This window comes from Pristis pectinata, chromosome 33 (genome assembly GCF_009764475.1).
Source record: "Pristis pectinata isolate sPriPec2 chromosome 33, sPriPec2.1.pri, whole genome shotgun sequence".
NCBI lineage: Eukaryota > Metazoa > Chordata > Chondrichthyes > Rhinopristiformes > Pristidae > Pristis > Pristis pectinata.
Genome location: NC_067437.1, coordinates 15,567,902 through 15,587,180, shown reverse-complemented (window position 1 = coordinate 15,587,180; position 19,279 = coordinate 15,567,902). Strand labels below are relative to the sequence as shown.

At 40.1% G+C, this 19,279-nt stretch overlaps 1 protein-coding gene across 1 annotated transcript in view; it reads left to right on the top strand.

Annotated features, from left to right (window-relative positions):
- Window positions 1–19,279, top strand: part of tom1 (target of myb1 membrane trafficking protein) — a 104,746-nt gene that overhangs the window by 13,096 nt on the left and 72,371 nt on the right. The window contains exon 2 of the mRNA XM_052042855.1: window positions 5,184–5,268. Coding sequence (XP_051898815.1) covers window positions 5,184–5,268 — 85 coding nt within the window. The remainder of the gene's footprint in view (window positions 1–5,183; window positions 5,269–19,279) is intronic.

Here is a 19,279-nt window from a genome sequence, read left to right as displayed (position 1 = left end):
CACAGTGCCATGGATTAATTCTGTTAAAACACGTTTATTAGCAGTATACTGCAGGAAGAATTCTCCTCTAACTCTCATGCAGAGTCTTTATCGGAGGTCTCCACAATACAGAGGGGCAGGCATTAATTTATCCAGTCCTTGTCACACACTTAAACAATGCGGCCGACACCAATTTCAATTGGGGAGCCTAAGATACAAAGACAACCATCACACTCATTGTTTTAAGACCAACCTCACACTCATTGTTTAGGACAACCACCTGGTCTTGAGTCAGGGGCTTGCATGCGTGGTATTTTTTTATTAGTTATATGTATGGTCACAATTTCTTAACCCTTTACTTCCTCAGCACCATTCTTAATTTTTGCATAATTCCAAAACACTGCCCAAACCCAGTCCTGTTTACTCATTACCTAAGTGTTCATTGACCTACACTGGTTCCTGATTCAGCCATGTTTCAGTTTTAAAGTGCTTACCCTTGTTTTCAAATCCTTTCATGACCTTGTGCCTCATTATCTCCATAATCTCCTCTAGCCTTGCAACCCTTTGAGAAGTCAGGAGCTCCATCTATCCTTGCCATTACTTTAATCACTTCCATTGCTACTCATGCCTTCAGCTATAAGGGCACTTGCCTCTAGAGTTCCCTCTCTAAACTTTTCCCTACCTTTTGTATTCTTTCTCCCCAGTATCTTACTGCTATCTGCAAGGCACTAGTTAGGACTATGATGGAATATTCTTCACTTGCCGGATGAGTGCAGTTTCAGTAACTCTCAGGAAATTCAGCATTATGCATGACAAAGCAGTCTGCTCATTTTCCTTCATCACCTAAATCATGGAACTCCCTGTGTAATAGTGCCTTCACCAGAAAGGCTGCATTGGTTTAAGGTGATGGATCATCATTGCCTTTTCCAGGGCAGTTAGGAATGGATAATAAATATTGGCCTTGTCAGTTGCTGACATTCAAAGGAATAAAAAAAATGATTATTGTCTGCCAAAGTAATAAAGAAAGGAGACAAGCAGACATCCACACTTGTGTTTCATGTCCTCAGGACATCCCAAGATCCCTTAGACAATTAAATACTTTTGAACTTTTAGGTCATTGATGTAACACCAACTTGCACACAGCGAACTTTCGCAAATACCCATGTGATAATGATCAAATATTCTGTTTCAGTGCTGTTGATTGAGGGATACCTATTGGGCAGGATACTAGGGAAAACTCGGATCACGTGGGAGCAAGTGTCTTGCAAGCAATCTTGGGCAATATGCTTTTAGACCATTTTGTGATCAGTGGCCACAAAGGTATACGAATACTTAATACCATTATTGTGGGTTAGTTAGGGCAGATTCCTTTTGCTTTTTATTTTTCCTGCTTATGTTGAACTACCATGTGAATTGAACAGTGCTTCTTTTTAATGGAGTGGGACTTGTGGTACTTGTCCAATCACTCTGGTTCATTGAAGTGGGTGTTATAATTTTCTTTTAGATCAGCATCTCCCTTCCATACTTTTGGTCCATATGTATCATTATTTTGTGTTGTGTTGATCAAATCTAAGCATGATGCCCCTGTGGTATATTTTACAGTACAGTCAGGTTTCCCTTAGCTGTTTCTAATCAGAAAGCCAGTCCCTATTTTTAGACCTTCAGTACACATTGGACACTATGCAGTAGAATTACTGGTTAATGTTCGTCCCAGTGTGGTTTTTCCAAGTGGGTTTGAGTTGGCATGAGTCAGCGGAGAACATGGAACTGATTTTATTCACATAGTGTTCATTTGTTCACAATGCAGAGGAGATGGCAATTTGTGTATTATTCTCACTCTGACCACACTGGCCTTGTATTGTCACTCTCTTTATGCACTGCCTATTTACCTGAGTGCTAAGTCTTCTGAGATTATACTTTACTTCTGTACTTTGGAATATAATGGTGCTCCTTAGGCACTCTCATGGGGTCAAGGATGATTACCTTCCATTTTGGTTCTGAGGTGGCTGAAGAATCCACAAATTCCATCACAGGTGGACATGAGATGTTGATGAAGAAGATGAGAGCTGATATATGCTCCTGACTAAGAGACTCAGGGTTTTTATTATCTTCCTGGATTTTCTTTTCCCATTTTAAGTGATCAAGAGCCAGGAATTCCCATGAGTTGGTTAAATGTTTACACTATCCCCCTGATGATTTCTTGCTATGCTGTTCTCTGAGTAGAGTGCCAGTTTCGGGAGTCTGATATGTAAGCAATGTAGCCTGCCCATTGGAGCTGCTGAGTGTCTTTCAAGCCTTGATGCTGGTCTAGGAGAGGAAACTGACATTGATTCAGTTATCTTGCAAGTGGATTTGGAAGATGTTGAGGAGCAGATTTTATAAGTTAATACCTATGCACCAAAGCTTGGTCTCCAAGTGTCTTGGGACCCTTTAACACCAGGCCAAGACTACATGGCAGCGAGTGTGCAGCATCTATCCTATGTTAAGAGAAATCCATGCATGGCTTTTGTGCTTCAATATCAAGTTTGGGACCTGGAACATCAGATACTTCATGGTGGACCTGAGCATCATTCATCCATCGTAGTCCAGGACCTTGGATATCCTGATTTTAACATTACTACCCTGAATGACACTCCATGGTCAGGAGCTGAACAATGTCTCCATAGTCAGCTCAATGAACAAGACAGCAGATACAGGGAGGGGGAAACTGAGAGAGGAAATCTCTCCTAATGGGGAGCTATTTTAGTAGCTTACCTCATGAGCTAAGTAGGCACCTCATAACACAGAACCAGCATGGTGCAGTAATCATTGCACGTGTACCAGCCTTTGAAGCTACATATGAGGCCATGAGGACTTCTCCATTGACCTTAAAGACAGGGATCTTGTCTAAGAGGGAGACTAACTGACTCCTCCTGGGCCTTTTCAAACTCAGTTGGAAAGAATGCAAACCTCGAATGGTGTGATGGGCAAGGAAAGGGTAGGGAAAGTTAACTCCAGTGGAATCATGCCGCTGATGAAGTGCTTGGAACACACACTTATAATGGTTTAACATTTTCCTACATAAATCATTCATTGGCCTTTTTCTTGAATTACAACGAGATGACATCTGGCGTGTAATATAGTACCTTTATTTATGCTCCATGTTGCATCTCTTTGCTTTTCAGGTAACCATCTGGTTCATAGGCCAGTTGTGGTTACAATAGCTTGTAGACTTGTGGATAAATTCCAATCTGATGCTCTGTTGCAGTACTGAGAGTGTGTTGCATTTTTAGAGATATCAACCTTTGGTTGAGAATTTAAAACTAAGATTCCTTTGTACTTGGATGGATGTGAAAGGTTGCAATATACAGTACTGTTTTGAAGAAGATTGGTGGAATACATCCCATTATCCTGACCAACTATAGTCCCTCAACTACCATCATGTGAAAGTCTGATGTTCCCATTGCATCTAAAGTTTAATAAGCAATAAGGCACTTCAGGGTTGATCTGAGGATATTAAAGGTACAATAGAGTGGTAAGTCTTTCAGAAAGGAAAAGGCCAGTAAACTTCTGAGCTATCTTATTAGTATAAGGTTGGATTTTTAGAAGAAAGATTATGAAGTTAGATAGTCTAGCCACACTTTCTTTCCTCTAACCTGCTCACTGATGCTCAGCTTGGGTTTCACCAGAATCGCACTGCTCGAGACCTCGTCCAGTCGTGCTGGAGTCCATTGCTCCAAACATGCATTTAAGAGCTGAGGTGAGATGAGTGACTGCCTGGACTTCAGTACAGCTTTTGAGCAAATGTGGCACCTAGGAGCCCCATTTTGTTGTCAATGGGCATCAAGTGGAAAGCACTCGGATTGGAGTCTTACCTTGTGCTAGGGAAGGTGGTTGTGGTGTTAGTCAATCATCGCAGCCTCAGAACATTAGGAGTTCCTATGTCTAACCATCTTCAGGTGCTTTATGAATGGGGATGTTTACTACTCAGCAAAATAAAGCAGTTCATGTTCACATGCAGGAGGACCTAGGATGACAATTGGATAGAATAAGGTAATAAGTAACATGTATATTACAAAATTGCTAGGCAATGATCATCTCCAATAAAAGAGAAAGTAACCACACCCATGATATTCAATGCCTTACCAAACCTGAGTCTCCCAACATTAACGTTGACCAGAAACTCAGCTGGATCAGCCACAGTAATACTGTGGCTACATAAACAGCCAAGGTTGAGTGGTGAGAAACTCATCTCCTGACATCAAAGCTTTAACACCATCTGCAATGTACAAGTCATGATGAAATACTCTTCACTTACCTGGATGAGTACAGCTCCAACAACTCTTGGGAATCTTGACACTATTCCAGGACAAAGTAGGCTGCTTTATTGGTACTTCATCCACCATATTAAACCTTTGTTCATATTATAGATGACTGAAGTGGTTATCATCTATAAAATGCACTCACTTAAGCTATTCTGAGAGCAATTCCCAAACTCCCGTTTGTATCAGGAAGGGACGAGTATAAAGACATGGGAGCACCAGGACCTGCAGATTCCCTTCCAAGTCGCACTACCATCCTGACTTGGGAAGTATACTCTACTATTACTACTACTCTTCCTCTGCTATTACTGAGTCTAAATTCTGGAACAACACTTAGAGTGCCATCACTAGAATGACTGCAGCAGTTCAAGGTGATGGCTTACTACCTTCTCAAAGGCATTTGGGGATGGGCAGCAGTGCCTATACATAAAAGAATGAGTAAAATAAGAGGGGTGTCATAAAATGCCTCAGACCTGGCTTGGGGAAGGAAAAATAAACTCAAATTCCTGTTATTTTAAATTTATAACTCCTAAAATGCTTATTAGATATGAATCTTGGAGATCAGTGTATGGCTCAGGTGTAAAAAGCCTATCATGAGAGAGGACTACCCTACAATATCAAGCTATCAAAAGGTAGGTGATAGGTGTCCTTGGAATCATAGCCAAGTGTGAGTGCCTATACCAAAGGAGGGAAGGAAATCCAACACTGTGAGGGCAAAAATAATGAAAAGTTTACAAGGGGAAAATAGTATCACTATTTACTTGCAAACATTCATCCATGCAATGATACAGTATCTATAAGATATTTGCTAAATATTAGATATGATGTGACTGAATAGCCGTGCCTCAGTAATCCTTTAATCACTTTAAGATAGCTTCTCATGTGCTCTCTCTATTTTAATAGAACAAGCAACAGATGGAGCTTTGCAAGCAGAGGATTGGGGCCTCAATATGGAGATATGTGATATCATCAATGAGACTGAAGAAGGGTGAGTAACATAGTTTACTACAATATATCACACCCTTCAAAGGCCTGCCAGTACTGTGTTACACCCCATAGATTAAAAATATTCTTTTAAGATTGATTAAGATTAAGATATGGAATACTTTACAGGATATATTGAAGGAACAGTAATAATGCTCCTAATTGGTAGGTGGAGAGAATCTATTTTCTCCAACAGTGTGGAGGAAAAGGAAAATAAAACAAATTTAGAGCTATGGTGTTTAAAGATGATGCCAGAAAGCATTACTTCACACAAATCTGGAATGCTTCCCTTGAACGGCTGAGGTAATAGATTTATCATTGTCACATATACCAAGATACAATGAAAAGCTTTTGTTTGCATGCTATCTAGACAGGTCATTCCATACATAAGTATATCAAGGTAGAATGAAATGAAAAGAAAACAAAACAATGCAGAATATAGTGTTACAATTGCAGAGAAGGTGCAGTGCAGATTCTCAAATAAGGTGCAAGGGTCATGATGAGGTAGGTTGACAGAGCATGAGTTCATCTTTATTGTATAAAAGGTCTGTTTGGCAGTCTTAACAGCAGGATAGAAGCTGTCCTTGAGTCTGGTGGTATGTATTTTCAAGCTTCTGTGTCTTCTACCCAACAGAAGGGAGGAGAAGAGGGAATGACTGGGGTGTGGACAGGGTCTTTTGATTATGTTGAATGCTTTCCTGAGGCAGTGAGGACATATAGACAGAGTCATTGGAGGGTAGGCTGGTTTTCTTGACACACTGGGCTGTGTTCAGAACTCTTTGCAATTTCTTGGGGTCTTGGGCAGAGCAGATGCCATACCTAGCTATGATGTATCCGGATAGGATGATTTCTACGATACATCTGTAAAAAAAACAAAATTGGTGAGATATATTGGGGACATGCTGAATTTCCTTAACCTTCTGAGGAAGTAGAGATGTGGTGTGCTTCTTGGCCATAGCATCTATGTGGCTGGACCAGGACAAATTTTTGGTGATATCTACACCTAGGAGCTTCAATCACTCAACCATCTCCACCTCAGCACCATTGATACAGATGGGTGTGTGCTCCGCCCAGCTTCCTGAAGTCAATGACCAACTTTTTTGTTTTGCTGACATTGAAGGAAAGGTTGTTGTCTTGATACCATGCCACTAGGCTCTCTATCCCCTTCCTGTACTCCGTCTCATCGCTATTTGAGATTAAAGGGGTTGGAGTGGTAGGTGGGTCAATTTAAAAAATATGGCTGGATTTATTTTTTGAAACCAAAATATTAAAGATGCTCGAAATACTCAGCAGGTCAGGTGGCATCTCCAGAGAGAGAAGTTAATGTTTCAGGTTGAAGACCTTTAGAGTTCTGAAATCTCTCTGCAGATGCTACAGAGTATTTCCAGCATTTTTATAATATTTTATGCCAGTTCCTATGACTTTCAGAGATGTACGGAAAATGGCAGGTGAATGAGAAAGGGAAGTAAAGGAGGAGTTTTAGGAAAGAAGTGTGAAAAGTAGTACTTTTAAGACTAAGGCATGCAACCAATGAAGGGGATTCACCAGAAGCTGGAGTAAAAAAAAGTAGATTTTGGCGTTGGTAGCAGAAACCAGAGGTGTTGGGTGGGATGGTGGGGTGTATGAAGGTCATGGTGGGGTCAATTTAAACATGATGAAAAAATTGTTATGGTGGTCCTAAATGCCCATCACGGGAGTGGGGGGGGGGCCATAAGCAAGATTTGGAGGTAAAGTAGGTGATCTTGTAAGGGCTTGGTGCTGACCCGATGCTAAGCTTTTCAATTTGTTTTAGGAACATTATGCATCTAGCAAGGCTAATATTTACTGTGCAATCCTAAGTGGCTTGTTGGGCCATTTCAGAGACCCATTGCTTGTGTCACACAGGCAAGGTGGGTGAAAGAAGCAAATTTCCTTGAGCTAGGGGTTAGAGAAATCTAGAGTTTGAACATTTTATAGCCTTTAGGTTTGGATTTATTTAATTAGCTGAGTTCAATTTATTTGATTGCCTTGATGCAATTTGAAAGTGGTCATTGGCACAGGCCTTGCATATAACTCTATCAGTATAACCACTATGCTGCTATACCCATATATAGTCATGTTGTTTCCCATTTTATCTTTAATTAACTTTTTTAATTTTTCCTATCGTCAGTGTTTACCTAACTACTCTGTGGTTCCCTGAATTTCTGATATTTTTGTGTGTGTAGATAAAATCAGTGGATTTATCCCAAGTTTCACTAGTTTGTCGATTGCGTCCTCTCATTCTATCCTAAGTGGCTTATTGTTTCTGACTTTCACCATGTGCATCATAGTGCCGCTCAATATATAGCAAGAATTTTTCATAGAATATTGTTTCTATTCAGTAATTACATTTTGTTTTTCATCTTTTTAAGTGACATCTTTCCTTACCCCTTTATTCTTTCTGTTCGTTCCCTCCTTCATCTCTATTTATTCTTTGTTTTCTTCTACTTGATCTTTTGCCCTTGTTCTTGATTCATTTTGTTTCACTATTGGATAGGCTTTTTTTGTGCAATAAATTCTGAACTCCCTTGATGTCTCTAAGTGTTTTGTTTATCTTCTCTAGTTCCATACTCATTTTCCCAGTCTTATTAATTTTCTGTTTGTCTTGCGCCTTTCTCAGCCTATAATTGTAACATGAAAAGATTTAAGATAATGTTCCTTAGCAGCTTTATTCACTTACTTTTCTTAGCTACTTGGTTTATTTCTGATTTTTTTAGTTCTAGCAGTAGTTCCTCTTGTGAAAGAAGGGCATCTTGTGTACACTTCATTTTTTTTTCTTTCACTACTTGCTAGATTATTTTTGGTTAGTTGAAATTGCTCCTTGAATGTTATTTAGTGACTTTTCATGATATTGCTTCCTTGACTGACTTCTGTCATTTATCCAAATCTATTTGGATTCCATTCTATATTGATATTTATTCAACTGTGATCATTATTGTTAATTAATATAGCCACGTCTTTCCTGTCCTTTTAAATGAATTATATTCTGCAGTACTTAAGGGGCAGTCATGTTTCAGTTATTTGAAATGTATCTCTATCTTCTTGCTTAATTTTCATGTTATACTTTTATTTGACAATTGATGGTATCATTATCCCTTTCCTTGATCTGTACTTCACTTAAAATTCCTATATGATTTTTATTTTCCTCATCAAATTCCTTCTCTCCATACCTGTTCCTTCCCTTCCCCCAACATAACTTGCCATTTAGCCACACCTTACAGTTCTGTGTCCTGTCTGTAGTCCTTTTCATCCTTTTCGAGACCTTGAACCAATTTGATGGAGCAGTTCTGGTGGTGTAGCTCCTCCCTGTCTCGACTGGTGCTAACCTCCCATAAAACAGAACCCTACCCACACAGTTCCTCAGATGTCCTGTCTCCAAGGTGGAGTTGGAATTATCTTTCATAGGAATGTCGCTGTGACTTTCGTGACTTGGAAGTACTCCTTGGCAGCTTTATTTGTATGCAGGGCAAAAATATTGCAGATACTGGAAATTTTAAAAATGAAATTTAAAAAAAATGCTAGAAATATTCAGCTGGCCAGGTAACGCAGAGGAAAAACAAAGTTAACATTTTGAGTTGATTATTCAGTAAGCTGGAAGTTTTAAAATGCAGAGAAAGGCAGTAAAAACTGAGGGAGTAAAACAGAAGACCTGTGATAAATTGGAGGGCAGGAAAGAGTGAATGACAAAAGTGTGGGTACGGACCAGCTAAGATAAGATATCTTTATTAGTCACATGTACATCGAAACACACAGTGAAATGCATCTTTGCGTAGAGTGTTTTGGGGCCAACGTAGCATGCCCACAGCTCCTAACCCGTACATCTTTGGAATGTGGGAGAAAACCGGAGCACATGGAGGAAATCCACATGGTCACAGGGAGAACATACAAGCTCCCTATGGACAGCGGCCTGAATTGAACCCAGGTCACTGGCGCTGTAATAACGTTATGCTAACTGCTACATGACCGTGCCTGCCCTAGAAGAACTTGGTAAAGGTTCAAGGAAAAACAATGCTAAGTGAGGAATAAATAGAAATCAAAAGAAAATGAAAGGTAGGGAGAGCCTCTGGATGTCAGAAATATGAGCTACAAGGATGGATTGCAGATTATTTGAAATTGTTGTATTTATTCTAAGCCTAGAATTCTGTATTATGCTTGTGCAAGAATTTGCAGACTGAATGGAGACTCGCCTATAAGGCCAATATGCCATCCAGTTGTAGGCAGCTGTGAAGTTCACTCGAATAGAAATGTTCATTTAACTAATTTTTGTGGTTTTCTGGAACCTATTAGGAAAAACTACTTGCCCTTGGTGAGAGTAGCAGACTTCCAAATTTCACTTCCAACTTGATTGTAGTAGGTATTTCATCACTAGTGCAGTCCTTTAATCTGATTCCTTGACCTTGATTTTCCAGTTTTCACTTTGAGCTCAAGAGAACTTGCCTTCCCACTAAATCCATAAAGGGAGATGAGAGTTACTTCATTATACATTGGGCTTCCGTGTTATTTTGAACCTTGTTTATCCATATTGCAATTTCCCTTTGGACCACTATGTTTTGATCATCCTAGAGTAATAAACAACCTGGTTTATTCCACACAGCAATGCACCTGCTCTACATGAATGAAATTAGTTCTAGTGACAGTTTAGAGCATTGTCCTGATGCTTATTGTAACTTCCAATCAATTTTGACCAAGCATAGAAAAAGAATTCCCCCCCCAAATGAGTTATCAACAAAATATAGATCTTCAATATGAAATTGTTACAGTGCACAGGATCCTTCTTGTACATGATCCCAGGTTTGCCACTCTTCTTGGATTGCGTAATATTCCTGTAGATTAGTCTTCAATTTCTAGTGTTTTCTGAAGATACGGCATATGGGAAAAGTCTTTGTTGTACTAAAGATGCTAAATTGGGAGCTAACTACCGATTGATATCACCACCTGGTAGAAAATTGGTTCTCTGCCAGATGTCCCACAGGTGGAGACCATCCCCAGTGCCAATCAAGCAAGGGCCACAGCACTGTTTGGCACACTGATCTACAAGTAAAGCTGCTGAGTTGAGTAATGAAAGTCACTGAAATATCCCTCCACACTGAATAATTCAGATTTTACCTTGGACAGAGGATGTCTGAGGAGAAGACAGGCCAGTGGGCAAATATAGGCTTCTGCGCCTGCCCCAGATCGCTTCAGTCTAATGCTTTGTCAATAGCCAGGTTCCATAAATGCATCAAAGCTGATGACCTACTCCTGCTTGCCATTTCCACAAAAGCATGACCTCAACTCTGGTACCCAGAAGTTGCCTTTTAGATGCACTTTGTCCGGAGGTCTGTCCTATACCTATGCTAAGTAGGTTGCCCAAGTTAACTGGATCACTGGGGAGAGCTAATCTGAGATATTCTGGGCCTTGGTCCTTGCCTTATTCACCAGCAGAGCATTGTGAATCTTTTGGTGGTGGTGTACACAATTCATAGGCACCCAGTGGAATGTAATAATACAGTGAAATCCTCTGCTTGATTTAGTTCCTGTCTTTGTGAACATCACTACCTCAAAACATCTATTGGCACCTAGTGAGCATCAAGCTGTAGATGACATATCTGCTCTACCATACCTACAGCTTAATGGTAATCTGATCAATCCATCAACTGCCCTCCTCCCATTGCAGCACCATCCATGGAGCAGCCTACATGACCAGAATGTGTGCCCTCGAGACCATCCTACCTGTTAGAATGCAACTCCAGATGTTCTTTGAGGTACAAGGGATAGGAATTTATGAAAGTGCCCATTAAGTTCCTCATAACTGATCCAATACACTGCCCCATTGCCTTTAGCATGGCCAATGTGGTAACATGAACAATTTGGGATAAGCCAGGGACAATGTATAACCATGAGGCATTGTTGCTCATGCTTCATGTAGTTTCAGAGAGATGCTAGGTTGCACAATGTGAATGAGACACATATAGCAACAATAAATTCGACAAATGAGAAAGCTGTGCCTTGGTCCCGTAGGTTCGTTAAATAATTTCTGCATGGCTCTGTAAGCACTTCAGGGGGAAAATAATGGAAGCAATCAAAAATTGTTCTTTCGAAACATAAAATGGAACATTAAATTTCTTAACCACAGTGAAGAAAAACCATTATCAGTTTATCTATATTATATCTGTAATAAAGCAAAACACTTATGACTGTTTTCAAATGAATATTACACTGAGGTGACTAGGGACAGATGATCAAAGAGGTAGTTTTCCAGTATCTTCTATGCAGAGAGAGGAAGCGGGAGAAATTTGCAGAACTTGGGTCTAGGAGGGTATAGTGGTTTTGTTTTTTATTTAAATATAAAACTGGGGATAAACCAGGCCAGATTAGAGAAATACAGTGTCAGAGAAGCAAAGTCAATGGTGAGATGTGAAGACAAGGGTTAGAGTATATACTTGTATTTTTATATATATGAAATAAAGCTTCCTTGCAGTTTAGAAGAATAAGGAGTGACCTTATTCAAAATGTAAGGGGACTTGACAGGATAGATGTTAAGAATCCCAAATAAGGGGACGTAGCTACAAAATAAGTGGACTGTCATTTAAAAATGAGGTGCATAGAAGCTTATTCTCTGAGGGTAGTGAATTGCTGGAATTCTCAGTCTCTGAGGGTGGTGGAGGCCCGATCATTAAATATATTTAAGGTGGACATAGATAATTATTGGAAATATCAAGGAATTGAGGATTATGGGCAACTAGCATAGAAGAGAAGTTGAGGCCAGCATAGATCAGCCATGATCATATTGAATAGCAGTGTAGGCTTGAGGTGCCTGGTAACATAGAAAACCTACAGCACAATTCAGGCCCTTCGGCCCACAAAGCTGTGCCGAATGTGTCCCTACGTTAGAATTACTAGGCTTAACCATAGCCCTCTATTTTTCTTAGCTCCATGTACCTATCCAAAAGTCTCTTAAAAGACCCTATCGTATCCGCCTCCACCACCATTGCCGGCAGCCCATTCCACGTACTCACTACTCTTTGAGTAAAAAATTTACCCCTGACATCTCCTCTATACCTACTCCCCAGCACCTTAAACCTCTGTCCTCTTGTGGCAACCATTTCAGCCCTGGGAAAAAGCCTCTGACTATCCGCACGATCAATGCCTCTCATCATCTTATACACCTCTATCAGATCCCCCCTCATCCTCCGTTGCTCCAAAGAGAAAAGACCGAGTTCCCGCAACCTGTTTTTATAAGGCATGCTCCCCAATCCTGGCAGCATCCTTGTAAATCTCCTTTGCACCCTTTCTATGGCTTCCACATCCTTCCTGTAGTGAGGCGACCAGAACTGAGCACAGTACTCCAAGTGGAGTCTGACCAGTGTCCTATATAGCTGCAACATTACCTCCCGGCTCCTAAATTCAATTCCCTGATTGATGAAGGACAATACACCATATGCTTTCTTAACCACAGAGTCAACCTGTGCAGCTGCTTTGAGCGTCCTATGGACTCGGACCCCAAGATCCCGCTGATCCTCCATGCTGCCTAAAGTCCTACCATTAATACTATACTTTGCCATCATATTTGACCTACCAAAATGAACCACTTCACACTTATCTGGGTTGAACTCCATCTGCCACTTCTCAGCCCAGTTTTGCATCTTCTCTATGTCCCGCTGTAACCTCTGACAGCCCTCCATACTGTCCACAACACCTCCAACCTGCAATTTCCTAATCTTAGTCACTCTCCTAATCCTCCCATTTTCTTGTCTTCCAATTTGGTTGGCAAAGAAAGGGCCAATGGTGAAGAGGAATTAGTGAGTTGAGACAAGGGCAGCAAAGTTTTGTATGATATGTTTGTGGAGAATTAAAGAAGAAATGCTGGCTAGGAGTATATTAGAAGACCATCTAGAAATAACAAAAGCATGTATGAGGGTTCAGCTGCTGAAGAGCAGAGACAGGTACAGAGCTGAGCAGAGATGGAGATAAGTGGTCATGTGGCAAATATGTAGTTGGAAGCTCATCTCAAGGTCAAAAGTCACACCAAGGTTGCAACAAGGAGGGGTGGCTGTCATTAATGTCCAAGTCAAAACATGCTATGTTTTCAAGGGAATGTTACTCAAGGGAGCTATGTAGGAGAGACAGGATAATTCTTTGGACTCCAGAGGTGGTAATGCAGATAAGTGAAAAACCATTTTGAATGTTGTTTTAGCTGTAACTACATAGATGATTCTCTGCCAATAACTGAATGGATAATGGATCCAGGTGAATGCTGGCTTAACCGAATGAGCAGCAGTGGTATAGTGTGTCGAAGGCTGCTGACTGGTCATCCATTTGAACGTTGAAATACACGTTTGCCAACCATGGGCAGAGGAAAGTGATATCTGTTGAATGATTAATAGGGACAGTACCATTGGAAGCGAGAGATCACTTGTTGAAGACTCTAGAAGACTTTTCAACCAGGCTTGACAATCTTGTGCATAGATTTATTCTTTTAATTGTTTATGTTTAGGTGCTGATGTCACAGACGTAGATTGCCCGTAAATTGATTAGTTGGTACATATCGGTTTATAATACTGCTGCAGGGAATGGTTTCTTTTAGACCTGTCGTAGTCTGGTGATGACTTTGTCACCTTCCAGTTACTCAACCATTGTCATAACAGCTGAACCAACATAAAGTTCATTTATATGAGTCCTATCATCTAATTGACAACTGGTGTAACAAAAGTTGGCTGAAGTGGATAGGCAAGGTTAAAGGAAAACTGAGACTATGGGAGCAGCGCCCCATCTCGATGACTGGCTACAATGTGGTCATCAGGTGTGAGGTACTGTTAGTGATGATGTACTTGGTGTGGGTGTGGCCCATATCCCACTCTTTTGTGTTGGCAGACACCTGGGTCATTTTCCGTTTCATCTGTGGATCCAAGATGGAATGCGTCCGATGGATCGTGACACAGATAGTGGTTAGAATATCGCTATTGAGCAATATTTGAGATTATCGATGCACTTGTACTAGAGGGAAAACAACAAGTACATTGAAGGTTGTTTAGTTAAGGTTAGAAATAATATTTCGGTGAGAGGTTAATCTATGGAAGAGTTTTTACTCCATGCAATACCAAGGCTGTCTGCTGTACTGTTGGAGGTGCTGCCTTGTAGATGGTGTTAAAGTGAGGCCTTGAACATAAACGATCTCTCAGCACTTTTGGCAAAATGCTTGATGACCTGGACAGTCCCTCAAACAGCATCAATAAAAAAGATTATCTAGTGAAAACCTTGATGCTATTTGTGGGACATTTTGTAGTGCACATACTTGTTGCATTTTCAACATGTTAAGTGACCTTGTGACTCGACTTCAGAACTACTTAATTGGCTGTGAAACTCTTTGGGAAGTCACAAGGTCACGTAAGGAGCTATGTTAATACGGATCGGTCAATCTTTACACTTAAGTAACTGGCTCAAGACCTGACCAAGCTTTTTTTTGTTTCTCTAACCTTTGGCATTGGTTCATTATTGGATTTATAATCAGTCTTGATGTTTTTGATCTTTAAACTTTTATGATTGTCAGATGCATGGTGTTTGCTTTTTATTATTTAGTTATCTATTACAACGTTTTTAATGGAATTGGCAAGCTCAGTGGTGTACAAGTATCTAGTAATAAACATTGGTGTGAAGGTTATTTTTAGAAAATTGTAGGATGAAGGCTGGCAACGCCCTTGAAATATGTTATTAAATATGCTTAATCACATCTGTTTGCATTCTTGGCATATCTTGTACTATTCATCTTCTGTATTTGGTATGTTAAGTTTTCCATGCCTTCATCTATTGAATAACAACAGACTGTTCTAATTATAGTAGGTTTTTGCATTCGTCTTCTTTCTCATCTCACTGTCTCCCTGATTCTGAAATCACAGTTTATGACTTTAAAATATCTTGCCTTTACTCCTCCTCCAATCCATCATCTGCATTGCTCCAATGTGTTCCGTTTGTGGTGTGGACAATCAATTGTTTCATTCCTGCTTTACTCAATTAAACTAAACAGTTACACTTGTATACAACCATAGTTAATTGGTGCTTGGATTATGGTCTGCGCTTCTGGTCTCCTTGTTGCAAACCATGTAGAGATAGTGGGAAACAGCAGAAAAATATGGATGGATGATCACGTAACTATGAAGATAAAACTTTCAGGAAAGATTCAACAGGCTGGGTTAGCTTCTTTTCTAGTAGGCTGAAGGGTAATCTTCAGGGGCTTTTAGAATAATGGAGATTAAGCCTCCTTCAAAGAAAATGTTTCTACCTGTAGGGGAGATCAAAACTTGTTTGTAAGCATAATGGTCATTAATCACTCGGAATATTTGAGAACCTTCTTAACTAGATGGTGGTTAGAATGCAAAATTGCTATTGAGCAATATTTGAGATGATGAATGCACTTGTACTAGAGGGAAAACTGTACAAGTACATTGTGTAGTTAGGGGTAGATGAAGATGGTTTGGGCGAGGCTAAATATGGAGCTTAAACTGACTTTACATTAATTGAGCTGAGTGACCTATTTATGCAGTGGATTTGGTAACTATGTAAATCAGAATTCTATTGGGTTTCTCATTCTGTCTTTTAATACCTTTTTTTCCTTTACCTTTTTTTTCTTAACTAGTCCTGCAGGATTGAGGATGACATACTACCAATCCAATTCTGTGGGTTCGGAGGTAATGTGAGGCCAATGTTAGACAGACAGTGAGTCTGTGCATCAAGGACAGACAGTGAGTCTGTGCGTCAAGAACAAACAGAAGCCCTACTTATGCACAAGCTATTCACTTGCCATCCCATCAGGCACTTCCTGTCCCATCAGTTAAATAGGACCCTGGTGAAGACTTTCCCTGCGGCAGACATCAGAGAGACCCCTCTGTAGTTACTGTAGTCAAATTTGTCTCCTTTCTTGAAGATGGTCTCAATTACAGCATCTCTGAGATCTGGCGTAGACTCCTCTACACAAGATTATCGCTATGTGACTGAAATTCCACACCAATGAGTTTTTGAACTTTGGCAAAGATACTGAGATCTCCTGAATCTTGTTAATTTTAATTGGCACATGGCTTCTTTTGACTTGTTGGTTCGAAGTGGTGGCAAGGCTGGGCCAAATAACTTGCTGTGGGATTGACTTGAAGCCCCTCATGTCAAGGACTAAATTGCGTTTGAGGAAATAGTAGAACTGTTCCTTGGCGTTGGTGATGTGGACGTACTTGTGGTATCTCATTCAGACGTTGGTATATTTTAACACGTGCCACTGCCTGCCTGGGGGTGTTGCTACCAGGTCCTGTGCTCGTATTGCTGAGAATACAGTCTGTTGGTTATGACAAGTCCACGCTCCTAGTATCTTGTTGGGTTGACCATCCTGTTGGAATAGCCTTCCTGTTCCCTCTGCGAAAGGCTGAATTTTATTTTCCGGTCCGGGTGTTGAAGTCACCCAGGAGGATTAGTTGCAGACCAGGATCTTTACAAGGTCAAAATAGAACCACTGCCTCATCTCTAGCTTTTTTGGTTGCAGTGTATGTGCTTGTAACTATAGCTGTTTGGTTCTGTTTTAGTGATCTGAAGGATAATGAGGCTTTCACTAATTCTACTGAGGAAATTACTGAGAGGCCAGACGATCTCATTGAGCTGACCTGCCTGTCATCAGGACAATGATATTGATGTCAAAGCCTCTGAGTTGTTTCTTATGTTGGGTAACTGTTGTACACCAGCTACCAAGCAGACATTCTTGCCTCCTTGCACAATAGCCAGCTTTCCACAAAGGAGATAGATCTGAAATGTTAAATTTGCAGTTGAAACAATCAACACACATCTTTTCTTGTTGTTACTACATTGCTGTTTGTGATTGTTAGATGGTGTTATACTTAAGCAATTGACAGCTTTTGAAGTACTTCAGGGATATCCTAAAATGGTGAAAAGCGATATCTAAATGCAAGTTTTTATTTGGTAAGAGGCAAGATCTTGGACAAAAATGAAAACAGATGCAATTTTTGATAAGATTTAGGTGGTTTCATATCAGTAGAAAATACTCATGATTGTGTAGCAAAACAAACCTTTCCTGTTTGCCGAGGATTGCACCTATTTGGCATATTCTTACTATGTATATGAACATTTCTTTGTAGTGAGCTAGATGTGTCTGATCTTGTAATGTGTGACATCATCCCGCCCTGATGTGATGTCAGCCATATGATGACTGTGCTAATTCAGTTGATTTAAGGCCAAGTGAACAAAATACCCATTAAGCCATTTAATTGAAAAGCAAGAGAATTCCTCATTAATCAATGTGTCGCTGCTTAAACAAAAACTATCCTGATTAATGTAGATGTGCAGTTTTGTCAACTGTTTCGGTAGAAATGTAATATTTCAGGTTGTCTTTATTAAGATGTTGGATTTTCATCATTAAACAACTTGACACTTTGTGAACGATAGCATGTAAATGCAAATAAGTATTGAAAAATTTTATTTCTAAAGCTGTAAAAACACCAGGACTCTGAGGTTAAAATAGTTGTTTACAAGCTCTCAGTAATGAGTCATATTCTTAGTCAAAGAATTGTAAATACATAAATAGGGCCTTTGCCCACCTTGTCTATGCTGACTATCAAGAACCTATCTATACTAATCACATTTACCAGCACTTAGTCCGTACCCTACTCTGCCTTGGCGATTTCAAGTTACTGCTTAAATGTTGTGGAAGTATCTGTTTCCACCAACACCTCAGGCAGTGCTTTCCAGATTGCAAACACACTCTGAGTGGAAATTATTTCTCACATCCCTCTGAACCTCTTACTTGCCTTAAACCTAGGGCCTCTGGTCTTAGGTGCCTCTGCCATGGGGAAAAGTATTTTTTTAACTATCTACTCTATCCACGTGTCTTATAATTTTGTATACCTCTATCTCGCAAGACCTCCCTGCGCTAGTATTTTGTTCCCCGGCTAATGAAGGGAAACAGCCTGTTTGCCACCTTCACCACCCTGTCTACCTGTGCTGCCACCTTTTGAGGATGTTTGGACTTGTACATCAAGGTCCCTTTATTCCTCAATGCTCCCTGGGGTGCCACCGTTCATGGTGTATGTCCTACCCTTATTAGACCCCATACCTCACATTTAACAGGATTAAATTCCATCTGCCATTGCCCTGTCTGACTTGCCTTTAATGGCTCACTTGCATTAGAACACAAAGTTGCATCCAATCCCATTTAAAACAAAGTCAAGGACGTGACAGGAAAGTGGCTCTCTTCCAGGTTAACATTCTCTCAGTATTTAACGATCATTTTCTCACAATGGATTTTGGCATCAACCGGGGGCACGTAGTTCGGGTCCTCTATTTAACACGCCTTGCTCAGCAAGTCAGGAGAGGCACGTATGTTGTGTACAAAAATGAAGTGGAACTGTTCAAAATATTCAACTTTCTCAGAGTTACAGGAAAAAGTTTTTACTATTAATGTAATTAACAATGCCAGTAGAGTGGGAATGGAACTGTGGTCAGAGTTTAAGAAGCAATGCTAGCCTCTGACCTCAATGCATCCACTCCTGAACAAATGCACAGCACCATGGAATGGCAGGATGATTTTCCTATAATGCTGTTCAGTTTCACTTGGTGTGAGTATCTGATGGAAGTCTTCTGCATTGGAGAGGATTGCCAATGTGTGTTAATGCAGAAATTTCTTTTGTATCTAGTTACTCAGTAATCATCTTCAAAAATCATCTAATGTTCTTTGTGGTGAGAATGTTTCTTCCTCTGAATGAAGTGCTAAATAAAGATTAGATGGAACATAAATGATTATATGGAACTGAAATATCGCACATTTTAACTTTTATCTTCAAATATGTTGAAATATTCTAGTGAGGAAATTATAATTCACACAGACAAATTAGTTTTTAAAACCAGATTGTTTGATAAACACCAATTATGGCTTAGTACACCATTTTTAAAACTCAATCAGATCTGTAATTAAATATAAGATTTCAAGGGCTTTTACAGTGGTACTCATTATAGGTACCTGAAATTCA